At 39.3% G+C, this 15,282-nt stretch overlaps 1 protein-coding gene and 1 long non-coding RNA gene across 2 annotated transcripts in view; both read right to left on the bottom strand.

The window, feature by feature from the left end:
• LOC149098842 (uncharacterized) overlaps positions 1 to 15,282 on the bottom strand; it is a 176,026-nt gene that overhangs the window by 9,441 nt on the left and 151,303 nt on the right. The gene's annotated exons all lie outside the window — the stretch shown is intronic.
• LOC149098853 (uncharacterized) lies at positions 10,440 to 14,991 on the bottom strand. Its single transcript, XM_089277047.1, has 4 exons — positions 14,501 to 14,991; positions 12,652 to 12,757; positions 11,500 to 11,816; positions 10,440 to 10,663 (listed from the first exon to the last, which is right to left on the bottom strand). Exons 1-4 carry the CDS (start codon positions 14,837 to 14,839, stop codon positions 10,493 to 10,495), a joined length of 933 nt encoding a protein of 310 aa, XP_089133173.1. The 5' UTR covers positions 14,840 to 14,991; the 3' UTR covers positions 10,440 to 10,492.

Below are 15,282 nucleotides of genomic sequence, written 5' to 3'. Positions count from 1 at the left end.
GCAATGTTATTGAAGTAAACAACAACAAAAATAACAACAAAACGAAACAGGATTTCTGTCAAGAAATTCCAAATTTGGCTTTACCCGTTAACTCAACTGGTTAAAATTTGAAATAAAGGTAGTCTTAAAGAGGGGTCATATTTAGCCAAGCCTGTGAACGTCTTTATCAGATACAAGTTTTGATACACATTTTCACAGATCATTTCGAACTTTCACAATTTGCATTAGGTGCTAAGGGATAGCTCCTTAAATATCACGGTCACTCACCGATCACTCATCCTCATCGGGCCCGTGAGGACTCTTGAGGCCGAGTAAATATCACGTTGTACATTTGTGTTGTGTATTTTTGAACGAGCAAAGCCTGAAATTTACTGCGTATTAAATCAGCTGCCTCTTTCAGGTTATCTACAAAGACACAAAGACACAATGCAGCGAGACCATGACGAGTAAGACCTGGGATGTCGGGACTTTTATTGGTCAACGCGCACGCGTACGACTGGTTGACTCCAGTTCCGGTGGATGGGGTCATATCAACTTTGACGATTTGAGAGGCGATATTAGCTGCGAATAAAACTGAAACAAAAGTTTTGCTTGTTTCCAAAGTCCAATGCCATAATTAAACAGTGGAAAGAAAATGGAAAGAATGATGCGTAGTTAAATCCGTTAGATTTAAAGGGAATCAGTTCTAAAGTCATTCAACGTTCTTTTAATATATGTAGTATTTATGAGCCGTTTAAAAAGTGGGAAATAAATTTTACGACTTTGACGCTATTTCATGACTGCCCTGAATAACCTCTTTATAGCTTTATTAGTGTCGCAAGGAAACTTCCAAGCTTTTTCGCGGCTGAATATGAAGCCGGCATTCACCTCACTCAATATTCCTGTACAGGCACCTCTCAAAGGAAGAGAACCTCATGGACGAACATAGCAGAAGAAATTTTGATGGCCTAGAAAATGTTAATGAAAAACAAATAAGCTGAACGGATTAGGTGAAGAGCGAAATAATGAGAGGTTTACTCCAGTCTTGCCTGATCATAATAAGACAGTCTGAGAGGAAACTGCACCGCCGTAGATATATAGAAAGAGGAATCCATAGGAACTAAATTAAATCGTTCATTGAAAATTATTTTATTTATTTACTGACTCTTCAAGATCAACACCACCTTGCAAATTGCGTCAACGTGTACCGACGTATACCGGAATAACCGGCTGCAATTTTGGAATCAAGTGAAGTGTATCTTGGCTTAGAAGATTTGAGTCGAGCATTTGAACCGGAAACCGTGAGATGCTTTGGCCCACCTAAAACTTATATAAAGGTACAAATGGTGTGTATAAGAGAAAAACGTTCCAAAGGCAATATAATATGAGACACTGAACTGTATGAGTCCACACATGCTTTAAAAATATCATGGTCTACCGATGTATCTTTTTGATTTAAATTTCGCTTGAAGGGCTGCTTCCCGAAACAGGAAGGAAATGGGATGTGTCAGCCGCAAGCTACGAAACGAGCAGAAAAAATTTAAAAAGTAGCATACAATGATTGGATTGGTTTTATTTTCCCCCCCCCCCCCCCCTGGGGGAGGGAGTACTCCCTTATATGGGCTATATAGGTATGTGCGGCGCCAAAGGGTATGGTTTCTCAGCCGTTTTGGTCGTAAATAGGGTATCGATTTTGGCCATTTTGGTCGTAAATAGGGTATGGTTTTTGTGCTCTAGTCTTGAATTGGGTATGTTGTTTAGAAGAAGCTACTTTTTCACCATTATCGATAAGATCATAAGCAAAAGCCCTTCCAAACTTATGTTTAAGGCAACTTTGTCAGCCGCACCTGTCATAAACAGGGAATCGAATTTTTAGTCAGCTCATAAATAGGGTAGAGAAAATCACAGATTTTGGTCCTAAATAGGATAAGGGTTTTGGGAAGCGGGCCGCACACCCCCACCAATTTTTTTTGGGTGTACCCCCCCGGTAGCTAATACGATCGAAAAGACTAAACAGGTCTCATTTAAATTGACACATCGAAAAACCAATATCTTTGCGGCATTTTGTCAGCTTTCATCCAACTTAATGAAATAATGCAACACATCAGTGCAGTCGCTGGCCAAGTAATATTAATTTTAGCATTGGTTCATTATTGATAAGTGTGTCTAAATAGGCCATTTCAGAATTACTTTTAGCCTCTTTCTCAAAGCGAGTCTTGGTGCCCATCCTTTCATATGAAACTGAGCTGGACGTCATTAACAGGCAAATTAAACTCATTTTCACATGAATGGTTGTAGACCAGGCCTCGCTTTGATAGCGAGGCTTAGATCAACTCGGAAATGGGCTGTCTAAAATTTCCTCCTTTGCTAGATGTCAATTTCTTTTTTTTGCGTTTTGGCTTTTATTTGGTATTAAGAAAGACATATAGGCGCAACCAGAGGCTTGCTTATCCCAAACTTCCCAAGAGCATCCTTAACCCGAAATACGCACAGCTAAAAGCATGAACCGATTCTTTTATAAGATGGCGACAACATATATTGGGCGCTAAAACATGTTTTATTTGTGATTGGCTACAAAGTTCTGACGATGCACGATGAAGAAAAACAAGGGTCATTAGGATCCTAACACGCCACAGTCAGTTGAATGAAAACGCTTAACCTGGTTTCTAAAATTGTCAATGAAAAATTCGCTTCTTCGATTTAATTATAATGAAAATGTAGGCAAAGAAAGTTAAAAATACCCAATGAAACTGTAGACAAACAAAGTCAAAATACTCAAGTTTAAGGTAATTCCATCGAAATAGAACTCACAATAGATTTTCTTTCAAACTTTACCTGTTGGCTGCTTATAAATGTATCAAGAGAACTTAAAATTTGAAATAAAAAAGGGGGGTCCCCGTATTCGTTTAGGAACAGGAGGATTTTCAATAAACCCCATAATTCCTGAAATTGTCTGCTTTTAGAAACGTTTATATTTGAACCGTTCACCTTACGCTTTAAGAGAGCAGAAAAATAGGGGGAGAAAGTTAAGCGAGAAATACAGCAATGGATGTACTGCATAAATGTTAAGGAGAAATTTGATGTACGTTTCATGGTAAAGGCACTCAAAATATCATTGAAAAGAAATATCATTAAAACGAGGCTAACGTCACTTACATTTGAAAGGACTCCCCGCAGTAGCCTCAGATGCAAGCTAGTTCCAGTCTAAGACCGAGAATACGAATATGGCCTATAAAGTGTTTTCACTCAAGTGGCTAGCAGCCATGCAAATTTATTGAGACTAAAGAAAGTTTTACTTAAGAAATGAGTTCAACTCCTACAGGATTGTTTTGGTACACCAGCATGGCCGCCGTTACATTGTTTTGGAACACCAATATGGCTGACGGAACGTCATGTGAAAATGCTCTATTAACAAGGAACGTTCGCGGCGTTCAAGGAAAATGTTATTCTGATACATCTTGAAAAATTAATAATGAATTAAACCTTGACGTCGCACTTTCTGGAAGTTGAGATCAAATCATCAGTATTTGTTAATTGCAAGCGAGGAATGAGGTTGTAACTTGCCTTGCTTTTACTGAGCAGCTAAACTAATCATGATGTTTGTGATCGCATTAGCTTTTAAAACATAAAATGGTTCAAAAACCTTTGTTCTCTACTATACCATTCATAGCTCGTTCAGATCCTCTCCCATTTGAATTTCGTTTTCTCGGATCCGGACCTTGAGCACGAAACGGAGCGATGTTCGCTCTTTTGCAAAGATCAGCTTGTAAATTTGCTAACTATTAACAACAATATACTTAGACAACACTTTTCGCCCTAAATACCATAATTTTAATAGTTCGTATTGAGTTACAATATAATTGACTTAACTTTCGCATCACCATTGAATCTAAAAAACGACCATAAATTCGTTCCAAATGCTCCAACGGCCTCGAAATTCCGCTTACATCACGGACGATAGTTTTTCTTTGGCAGCGGCGGAACTAGGGGAGGGGCCCGGGAGTCCTCCCCCCCCCCCCCCCCGCCCCCATTTTGGAATATAATAAGACGAAATCACAGAAGGAAGAAAAGCCGGCAGGGCAAGGAAAACAAAACTGCGCCTCCACCCCCCCCCCCCCCCTTCCCTTAGCCCAAGGTCAGGAGCCGCCACTGTTTGGGTTCCTGTCCTTCATCCGAGGTTTATCTACACTGATATGGACTAAAAGGCCGCTAATTATAGCAAAAATGTTCCACTGAGAGTCGTCAGATGAAGCGTTTATATGCGAAGGTCGCGTTATCAATATGTTCAAATTACTCGCACTCGGGGTGAGTGAACGGATATTTGCTCCAGCTAACATTATCAGTGTAAAAAATGGGGTTGACAGGCGTACACGCCTATTGTAGTTTGGGACATTTATACATTAACCGTTTTCCTATAATTTACGATCCAGCGACGGTTCATTACTTCATACGTATTTCTGAAGGGAACTTTATGCTGTTTTAAAATCATTATGTTTCGAATAAAACATACCGTGTGTATAGAGACGCGCTTTTGAGAGCTTGGGCTACCTGTGATTAAAGTAGATTAGATTACAGTCACCATGTTCAATTTTGATAAAGAAAAATTTCAGTCGTTATGTCCCTTTCAGTCCATACTTCCTAATTTTTCACCCGTCTTCAATTTATGAATTTGAGTTGTCGGCCGTCACAGAATTCAACGGCTAAAATAAATAAATACCATATATGTTCCCAGTGTTCCAATCAGCCTATTGACAGAACCACAGCACAGAAACTGCACTGCTTAAAGTTATGAATGACATTCTCCTTAACTTGAACAATCAACGTGTTACTTTGCTAATTCTGCTCGACTTGAGTGCTGCCTTTGATACAGTTGATCGTAATACCATGCTACGTCGACTTGAGTACTCATTTGGAATACAGGGAAAAGCTCTCTCCTGGTTTATGTCCTATTTGTCTGGAAGAAATCAGCGGATAATGATTAACGAGTCATTATCTGAACCTTTTAACTTAGAATGCGGCGTGCCTCAAAGTTTCTTTCTTGGTCCGCTATTGTTCACGTTGTATACGAGTAAGCGTTTTGAGATCATTAAAAATGAAATATCCTCTGGCCATGATTCACTGTTACGCTGATGATTCACAAGTTTACATCTCATTTAGTCCGAACGACAGAGCTGAGCAACTTGCTGTGGTGAGGAATATGGAAGACTGCATCAGAGACATTCGGTTTTGGATGTTGAATAATGATCTTAAATTAAAAGACGACAAGACTGAATTCCTCGTTATTGGTACATCACAACAGCTGGAAAAGCTAGACAATATCAGTGTTCGTGTGGGTGACTCAGATATTCATCCCGTGTCAATCGCGAGAAATCTTAGTTCTTGGTTTGATTCTAGGCTGTCCATGGCAACACATATCACAAAAATCTGTGCCTCTTCATTTTACTATATCTATAATATTCGTCGGATCAGAAAGTATCTTTCACAGCAGTCAACTGAGACTCTTGTCCATGCATTCATAACAAGTCGCCTTGACTACTACAATGGTCTTTTATATGGATTACCTGGTTGCTTGTTAAATAAACTGCAACAAGTACAGAATGCCTGCGCCAGATTGATTTTTAAAGAACAGAAATTTTGCCATGTAACGCCTCTTATTTATGAATTACACTGGTTACCGAATAGATACAGAATCGAGTTTAAAAAACTTTTAATTAAATATTCTTAATTTTTTAGCGCCTACCTATTCATCGTCTCTTATTTCTCTTAAGCTCCCATCCAAATATAATCTAAGGAATTCTAGCGATGAACTTTTACTCAGTTATCCGCGTTTTAAATCAAAGCTAAACTAGGTGACTGTTCTTTTACCTGTGCTGCACCGAAACTTTGGAACGCGCTACCATTTGACGTAAGAAGCGCCAGCACTGTCAGTACTTTTAAAACCAAGCTAAAAACTCACCTTTTCCGTCATGCATTTTTGTCATAGTTGTTTTAATTATTGTAAATTTACTTTTAATGGTAATTTAAGCTTTTGAAATCATTGTAATTTTACTTTTAATTGTAAGTTTAGCTTTTTAGCCTTTTTATTCCGTTTTTAAGCTTGTCATGCGCACTTGAACATTTTATGAAATTTGTGCATTATAAATGTTATTATTATTATGTTATTATTATTATATCGCAAGAAGGGTCTCTACTGGGTATTAAAAGTATATTTACCTTGAAATGCATGGAAAATGTAACGCTTTATTGTTCGTGAAAGACTGTGTTTTCTTTGAAGAGAGAGATGTCGTGCTTGTTTAGCTCACAAGTTCCTTTGCCGCCATTCTTGGCAGACATTTTGAAGTTTGTTGAAGTGCACCACTCGTTTCTCATACATGAATGATTACAGGATAACAAACTGGCTGACTCGAACCATTTCACAACGTATCCCTTCAGTCGCTTATTTCGCTTTGTCATGCTGTATACTGAACGAGAAGATGTGGGTCTCTCTCTGTCGGCGAAAACTTCGGTATTTAACATCCAGTGAAAAAAAAAAATGATGAACAAAACTTGTTTTCTTTCCATTTAGAGCATTCGCCCGTAGATGATGATGAAAATCTTGGATGTGTACATGTAATAAAAAAATGGAAATCTATTGTTGGCATATTAATAACAAACAATATCAGTGAGACACATGATTTGCAGTTTATGAAATCCAAAATGTCGTTAACCGCTTAAAAACTCTTTCAGTCTGACAGATTTCACGAACAGGTGACGTGAAAGAATTCAGGTTCAGACTGAATGATAACATATTGTTTCGATGATCACAGTTCTTTCTCCTGGTTGAAAGCAGTCTAAATATTATTAAGAAAGAGTAGGCATGTTTGCCAAATAATCAAATTCAAATAATAGGATTTGCGATCTGCTAGTTCATTAGATTTGCCATTTCAGGCTTGCCTCGGTTACACATAAAGTCCTGCTGGGAAATCAGGTTGAAATGAAAATCTGTTATATTTGCATGAGAACGCAAATGATAATAGAAGCTTACTTTCAGATGAAAAGTTTCACACCCGAAACGCAATTAAAACGTACCAGGAAATGGTCTTCTGAGTAGCTATCGATGTTTATTCAAGTAATAATAATTCTTTAAGAGAAAAGGCGGAAGTTCATAATAAACTCCTCATAGACGTTAATACGTTTGGGTTATTTATCTGGTGTCCTCTTATTAATACACTCAACCGCCGTCGAGAGCATCCCCGAAACTTCAATTTTAGGAGTTGAATTTTAAAACAAACGAGTAAACGCTATCTAAATATTTAGCCAAGATAGATAAGGTAAATTAGACCTTAAGATTAATTAAACCTTAATGAGGGGTAGATTGCTTTTGGACTTGAAACATTGCAATACTGTACACCTTTAACGCGTTTATTTCGATAATTTCAGTCCCTAATGGCAGTACTTATGGCTGGTTTTTTAGCGTTTTCGTTGACGGTATTAGCGTGAAAATATTATCCTTCACTTTTTTGCGACCCTTTTCAGGTTTTCGGTGGTATGTGCACCGTAAGAGTAAATGAGTGTGAATACTTCTAGTTTATTTACAGCTGATTTGATGGTTTAATTTTAAGAATCTGTCGAAGTCTGTGTCATTCTTTTAGCTCATTTTTTGACGGAGCTCTATCAAAGTCGCCTGTTACCAAGGCTAACCCATGGCAGTATTTGCTCAAGTTTTGGCGGTATTGTTGTTAGTATTATTTTGGCGGCATTATTATCGCTTTTTCGTGTTTTAACGATGCTGCAGCGTACCGCATCCGTCAAGCCTCCCGGCTCCCTAAGGTGGATACTGAACTGAATGTATTAAGATGAAGTAAAAATATTAAAATGAAACGAACCACAGCTAGTAATAGCAAGAATGCAAACTAATGTAGCAGTGCGTCAAGAAGTACAAACAGTTTATGGTATCTGACTAGCTTTCCTGCCGACCACTGACGGTCTAGACATAGAGGGCTAACCCATGTGGCAGCAATAAACTAGATTTACACTAGAAGAAGTGCTGTTATGAGAGAATTCGCCGTTCCACAGACAATTCTTTATTATTTGGAAAATTATAGGAAAAAACCGTCCGTAGCCTCTTTTCAGTTAACAGCTAGAGATCTTAAGTTTTGTTCTTCATTGTACTTTGCGGATTCTTTGTACACCTGAGCGTGTGCAACGCTGTCTCACTAACTTTCATTTGGGAAACAAGTAGTTCGTTATCGGGTCATTTGAGTTTCTTTTCATTATTAAAATCTACCTTCCGTTCCCTCTGAAACTAGCCAGCTGAACTACTTTTCACTAATGAAGTTTTATTAGTTTTCTCGGAGGATAGCCAGCTGAACTGCTTTTCACTAATGGTGTTTTAGTGCTTTCTATTCATAGGATAATTTTTCCTTGCTGTCGGTAACACCAATTCAGAATTTCAAATTTAAGTATCTCACTTTTAATTTCCTAAGTTTGTTCTATCTTAATCTCAGCCTGTGTAATTCTAATCCTAGCACTCTATTTTTAATTTTGGAAGCCTCGTGCTGTTGATTAGAATTCGCTATCTTAATTAAGTACTTTCCGCTCGTATTGTATACTTGAAGTTACGTTAGCATATCGTAAACACTTGACGTGTAAAGGATGATATATAAGCAAGTACGTTTGTAAAGATTATTCGATTTTACAGCGGCTACTCCGCCGAGTATGTCAATTTCACCCTCGACGTTAGAGTGCAGAATAAACTACTGTTGGACCAAGTTATGTCTCTTCCTTGACGTCCGTAGTGAAGACCATTGAAGTAGATCCTCGTGTACCAGGAAATCGTGACGAATTTCCGTTCCCGCAGCAAAGCAGTGCTCTCCAGAGTTAGATTCCCCCAGTTGTCAGTTCAAGTGTCCGTTCAGTCCGAAATTTACAGTGTTGCAGGAAAAACTTATCGTCACAGTAGCTTACCGAGAAAACTTATCGTCACAGAGGGTAAAACAGCCAGTCAGAACATGGTTGCCATGGAAACATCCCAGTCTCCTCCTTCAGCCTTACGACATCGTATCAGCGAGCAAGCTGATGCGTTTAATTGCATGATTACCTGCTTCAATCATAACAATAAAGCAAGGCTGATAACTACATAGAAAGCTTAACGGGACAACGACATGACCGATCGTCCACCCAATGCACATGGCAATGACCTCAGATGAAACTCAAATCCAAATGTTTGCGAATTAGCCCATGTGACATGCAAAACGCTTGACAATGGACAATAGGCAAAATCCAGAATATCATGTTGTTGCCGCGATGAGGACATTGTGACATTGGCCAATTCGCAAACATTTGGATTTGAGTTTCATCTGATGTCATTATCATTGCGCAAGTGGTGGACGATCAATCAGCCAGCCGATTGCTTCACTTTCTGCTGCACCGTGCTGACGAGACCCAACACGGTCGAAACAGCCGTCCATGCTTGCAATTCTTGGCTATTACTTTGGACTCTATCATGTCATTGTACCTTTAAGCTTTCTACGTAGTAATCAGACTTGTTTTATTGCCATGTTTCTACTTTTTGGCTGATCAGATCTTTTACAGATCCTGCGTACACCGGCAGCATTTTCGTTTGCGGTCTCTTGCATCATTCTATTCAATCATAACCACGCTTGCAAAAGACAAAACAAAGCAACATCCTGAAATTTTGAGAGATAACAGACTAAAATTTATCATAAAGTAAGACGTTTGACAGCGTGTCAACAGCAACGCAGAAAAATACAATATAAGCTTTGAATCGACAAGGACAGCCATAAAACTCCTAAACTAATATATAGATTTAGCCAAGCCTAAAAGCAGAGCTCCTGGGCCGGGCTGTTCAAAGTCCGACTAAGGCCCTGTTTACAACAAGTTAACCTGACATGTGCCCGCGATCCAATCTAACTTCGAAAAAACACGCGACCTCGATGAGTTGTAAACTGGAGCCCGCAATAGGGTCACGTGATACTGGTCTGCGGATACCTTGTTTTGACAGGTGTCGATTGACCATACCAGGGATGTTCAATATCAAAGAAGGGCGCTATAAACCAAGGCTCTATGTCTCTGTCAACTTATTAGCTAGAGTACGGTCGCCATCTTGTGCGTCTCGGTCGTGGTCGTCGTGCGTACGCGCCCACGAGCAATACCGCTAGCCATGATAACCATGAGAAAATCAACTCATTGGTTACCTTTTCTTTCCTATATGATTATGGCCGCTTGGCGGCCTTTTGGACCTCCGGAGCTCCGCTATCAAGAAAAACACATCTTAACATAATGTGCTATAGACTTTTAGCAAAATCCTTTAAACTTCCCGCAACTAATTAAGTGATTTATTTGAGGCACAAAAAAACTCTGAATTCATTTTTTACGCCACTATCAGTTGTTCTAAATTGTTTATCGATAGTATTTTTTTAAAGATCGAGTCCGGAAAAAAAAATTGATATCACGGTTTGCAATGATCCGTCCACCGGAGATACTTGCATATGTTGCGATATTATCTCAGGTCTTATTCACAGTTCATGTCGCCTCCCAAATTGTCAAAGTTAATGTGACCCCGATCGTCTGAGCTGAAGTCAACCAGTTTGACGCGAGCGCGTTGTCCAACGAAAGCCGCGACGTCCCAGAACGTGCGAGTCATTCCCTCCGTGCAAAACCTGGATGAAGCTTTTCTGACAACCTGCAAAACGAAGGCAAATATATATATTCTATGGAGGAAAAAACATATTTTGTCGTCTTTTTAGTGTGGCTAGAGCGAGATTACACATCTGGCGAGAAAAAAAGGCATGTATTTGAAAAATCCACGAGTGGAATTTTGGATAATAGGGGATACTGTAGGAACACTCGTCACAAGATCGGAGCGTGTTTCCAAGACTATTTTTACTGCATAAATAATTGGCGCATCGCGAAATTTAATTGAATCCCTGATGCCATATGGTGTCTTCGTCTGAATTACAGGGTTTTACCTCGATTCAGCGGCGTTCAAGTGGAGGAAGCTTTTGTCGCCCCACCCTCCTCCCCTGGTGCACGTTGACAGCACACAGCTGTCAGCAAACAGCGGTTGACGGCCACAGTTGTCGCGGACTCCTCTCACAACTTAATTTAGCACGATGGGGTAATGGGGTATGCAGTGAGAATAAATTACCTTTTTTTCAATGCTCTTTTTAAAACTCGATTTCGTTTAGAAAACACCGGGAGAAGAAAAGGGGACAATTATTAAACGGGACAGGTCGTGCTAATTCTGTGTCTCTGTTGAGGCATTGTTATAGGGCTTTTATCACTAGAATTGTAGCAGCTCTCGTTAGCTGCTATTGTTGTATTATTATAGCAGCTGTTATTGGTCTACGGCTAGGGGAATTGTTTCTGTTGTCTGTTCTGTTGTTCCGTTATAAAGGGTATCTAGCCATTCATTGGAGACCTAACCATAGATTGACTTGAATAAACGTTAAAGGTATTTCTAACTTAGGTAATAATGATTCAATGTCCAACACGGAGAGAGAATGAGACAGTGCTCACCAAACTGTTGACAATTAACTCTGCACGAGAGAACGATTCATTACATGCTCCACCAATCAGGAACGAGATGTTCTTGCCAATGATGGTAAACAGTGGGGAAGTAAGAGTTCCTTGGGGGTCGTCCCCTTGAGAAAAACCTGGCGGGGTTTCTTTAGAGGGTCGGTCTTCAAATCCCCCAATCCACCAGTCCCCTTGTTGATTGGCAGGAGAGGAGTAGCCGCGAGCTGTAGGGTTATCACCATAGGTCGGCTGGTTGTTGAACGCTGTACCAGTCTTCTCCCAGCCACCAATTCCATCTTCGAAGTCGAACTTGCAAACTTCGAGAGAAAAACATCTCATGTTTAGCAGTGTTTGATTAGTTAACATACAGTATCATCATGAATCAATTCAGTAGAGGAGCTGGTTGGTTTGTCGCAATCATATCTAATGATTTTTTTTATTTTCACATTCGAAAGTTTTCTTTTAAGGTATGGTAGAAACCAATCACTTTGGAGGATTTTCTTTGCAGACGAATCTATATTTACAATCGCTCGTTTGCAAGCCAAAAATAAAGCCGCTTCGAAGTCTTTAGGTCAGAACATTTTCCCAGTATAGACTGTCCACAGACGTTGATTGATTGATTGATTGATTGATTGATTGATTCTTGCTAAGAGTTATTTTTCTTCGAGCGTGCGAGCGATGCTATGCGGGCGCGAGACAGGCGCAAACTGAAAAATTAAACGAAGTCTACAGACCCTTTATTTTAATTGATCTTTCCCCAGCCCCTCTCCCACCTGTATCTCACTCGCTTGGTTAATATTTCGCTAAGCTTGTGATCTCGACGAACTCAAGACAAAATAGATGGTATACTATTCCCAGTAGAATTATGAAAAGATAACAGGAGAAATGTTGGGTGAATTGAATTCCAGACAAAGAGAAGGCCCACCTTTAGTTGGTGACCAAGTTTGGATTGTCATGCTCCTTTTGTGAAAGAATTGTGGTTAACTGGCTGCTCAATGATTTTTCTTTCATGATTGGGGAGAGAGGACAGAGCAGTGGAAAGAATAGCAGGAAAGAATATTTTTCTTTTGAACCTAAATGTTCATTCGGGAATTCTCTCTACAACCATTTAGGATTACATTCTCAACATATGTTTTCTTTTCTCTTCAGTACCTTCACATCGAGTGCCAGCGTATCCCGGTTTACAAACACAGTGATAAGTGGTCCGCACAGGGTCAGGAGCACAGGCACCGTTCTTCCGACAGGGACTTTGGCATGGCTTCAGTTAGGGAGAAAAAAATACAAATCAAAATGCAATGGGCTTCTTGTTTAAATTTTGTAGTAGTCTTTTTTCATTTGTGAGTCTCCTGCTTGACGCTAAAAAAAACATTTTCTTCTAGGAACGGGATATGGAAAAAGAGCATTGACTTCGAAATTAAAAAAAATCACATACCTTTAGGCAAGTCTCAACAAAGTTTATGGCTTATTATGAATTTCAACTTAAAACAATTTAGTGTGATACTTTATTTAAGGAACTTTATGTTGCGAACCGTATAATAATAATAATAATAATAAAAGCTTTATTTAAAACTGAAAGACCGATCAGCGAAGTCCGGGAGGAAGACGCTGGTATAAACCGATGATCGGTATTTATAAATTACATGGTAAAAGACAATAATCAATCAAACAATACTAAAAAATATATATTATGGCGTAATAATTACGTATATTTGAAAACTATTTCCTCAGATTTTGACCCACCAACTAACTGCAAATTTTTGACACAATCCATTTCCAACAGCAGGTTTAAGCATCTCTCTCTCTACCCTACAGTCATCGAAAAACAAAAAAAAATAAAGGCCCGGACATGTTTAAGGAGAAATTGCAGCTGAACAGGCCACATTCAATGGCTGAGATCAAGTTGTAGATATAAGAGCATACTTTCGTCTGTCTGGATCGAGCCCAATTTTCAAGTAAAGAGACTGTTCAGTGTTGGTCTCTCTACTTACATTTATATTGACACTACACAGAAAGCCAAACATTGGGCAGAATTCACCTGAATACAGATCGACGCACGATGCTTGTACTAAAGTATAATATCAGTTTTCGGTTTTCAGCGACGCCTAACGCGTTTCACCTTAATATACAATAGTCTGTCATTTATTATGTTGAGAATATTGGCGTCGTTGACTTCCTATAAGCTTTCGTTATATATATAGCTTAGTCTGTACAGTCGCTCAAGAGATAGCAATAGCTATTTAAGAGAAAGCTCCTGTTCATAGTTTGCGAAGATGTAAGTGGCTCGGCACTGCTTTGTCAATGACAAACTAGCTTTCCTAGCATCCAAGTAACTGAGCGGTCAACCAGTACTTTCAACCAGTCAATTAGTCGACACTTGATTCCAGAAGCAACTCAGAAAATTTCCAATTTCGAATGTTTCAAGTTTATTGATTTCAGTTTAAAATCGCTTTCGATTCTAAGTCGTTTTGTTGACTTTGTAGTTCCTTGTTTGTAGTCTTGACACGACAGCAATGTCAGTACCAATTATTAAACTGCACCATGGAAAATATTTTGTTCAAATTTTTCTTTTGATCGTGGAGTGGCATCACAAAACTCACTGTTTCCCTGTGCTCATAAGTTCGTAGTCTGATATTACTATATATATACGGATACTCGTCGGTCAAAATCGTACGTGAGTACTCACCATGGAGGAAATAATGTATATTTGTTCAGGAGCGTGTGGCTTTGACAACGGCGGCCACGCACAGAACTTAACAGATGACAGTGAGCGTAGGTGCTTTTCAAAATCGTAATGACATCGTGAATATAAATACCTTGCGTAAATTTTAACTAAATTGCTACTGATACGTTGTATATTTACTGACACCTGCCGCCTTTTCCACAGCTATCACAAATTGTATTTATGACGCATTTGTACAATTTGCAATAAAATGGCAAGAGTTGGCAGTTGTCACGTACTTAAGCTGATGTAAACAGCTGAAAATGGCTTCTAACAAATCACCTTGATAGGCATTGAGAACGTGACTCCTTCTTCATCATTGAACTCTGTATTTTCATCGACAATAGAGTGTTCATTCAGTTCACAGGTTCCGTTGTGCTCATCTTTAGAAGACACTTTCAAGTTCGTGGAGGAACACCAGTCTGTTTCTATACATGAGCGAGTGCACGATATCAGACTGGGTGATTCAAAGCGTTTAAAAACGTGGCCATAAAGACGCTTATTTTCCTTTGTCTCAAAAAATGCTGAACGATAATATGCGGGGTCTTCTTCGTCGCTAAAAACTTGCGTAGTTATCGTCCTTTGAAACAGGATAAACAATAGAAGGTGTTTGACCTCCATTGCCGGGGAAAACCAATACCAGTTATGGAGTTTAGAGCGGGTTTCAATTAAGTGTCGCAAAACCAAAACCAAAGTACTCGCTCTAGCTAGCCAATCACAAGGGACACAGATAATCCAATGAACCAATCAAAACTCAAAGTAATTAGGTGTAGCTGAAGCTAAGCGGGGGAAAACATGTGCGAACGAGCCACGATTGGTTTGGTTTTACTGCTGATTTGATAAAAAAAAGTGGCGCCTTTTTTTCTCTCAGTCAATCGTGTAGCGTAGCAATGCAAAAAAAAATCATTTTGCAAAGTCATTCAAGTGAAAACTGATCCAATCAACTTCTCACTGGTTTGCTTAAAGAGCTGCAAGCGGTTGAGGGCACAATGATTGGTCGTTCTCAGTTGAAGTGATACTCGGAAGTGAAATGGTCTGCAGCAAGCAACTCACGTCATCTTTTA

This window comes from Orbicella faveolata, unplaced genomic scaffold (genome assembly GCF_042242905.1).
Source record: "Orbicella faveolata isolate gen_17 unplaced genomic scaffold, um_ofav_v1 contig_46, whole genome shotgun sequence".
NCBI classification, from domain to species: Eukaryota; Metazoa; Cnidaria; class Anthozoa; order Scleractinia; family Merulinidae; genus Orbicella; species Orbicella faveolata.
Note: the sequence above shows the minus strand (reverse complement) of the source record. Positions and strands in the feature narration are given on the sequence as shown.

What these genes read in the sequence shown, in the direction of transcription:
- LOC149098853 (XM_089277047.1), bottom strand. Translation starts at nt 14,839, where the DNA reads ATGGAGGTCAAACACCTTCTATTGTTTATCCTGTTTCAAAGGACGATA. An exon ending in CGCTGGCACTCGATGTGAAG is followed by an intron (nt 11,817 to 12,651) that starts GTACTGAAGAGA and finishes TTTCTCTCGAAG; the next exon opens with TTTGCAAGTTCGACTTCGAA. An exon ending in AGTTAATTGTCAACAGTTTG is followed by an intron (nt 10,664 to 11,499) that starts GTGAGCACTGTC and finishes TTCGTTTTGCAG; the next exon opens with GTTGTCAGAAAAGCTTCATC.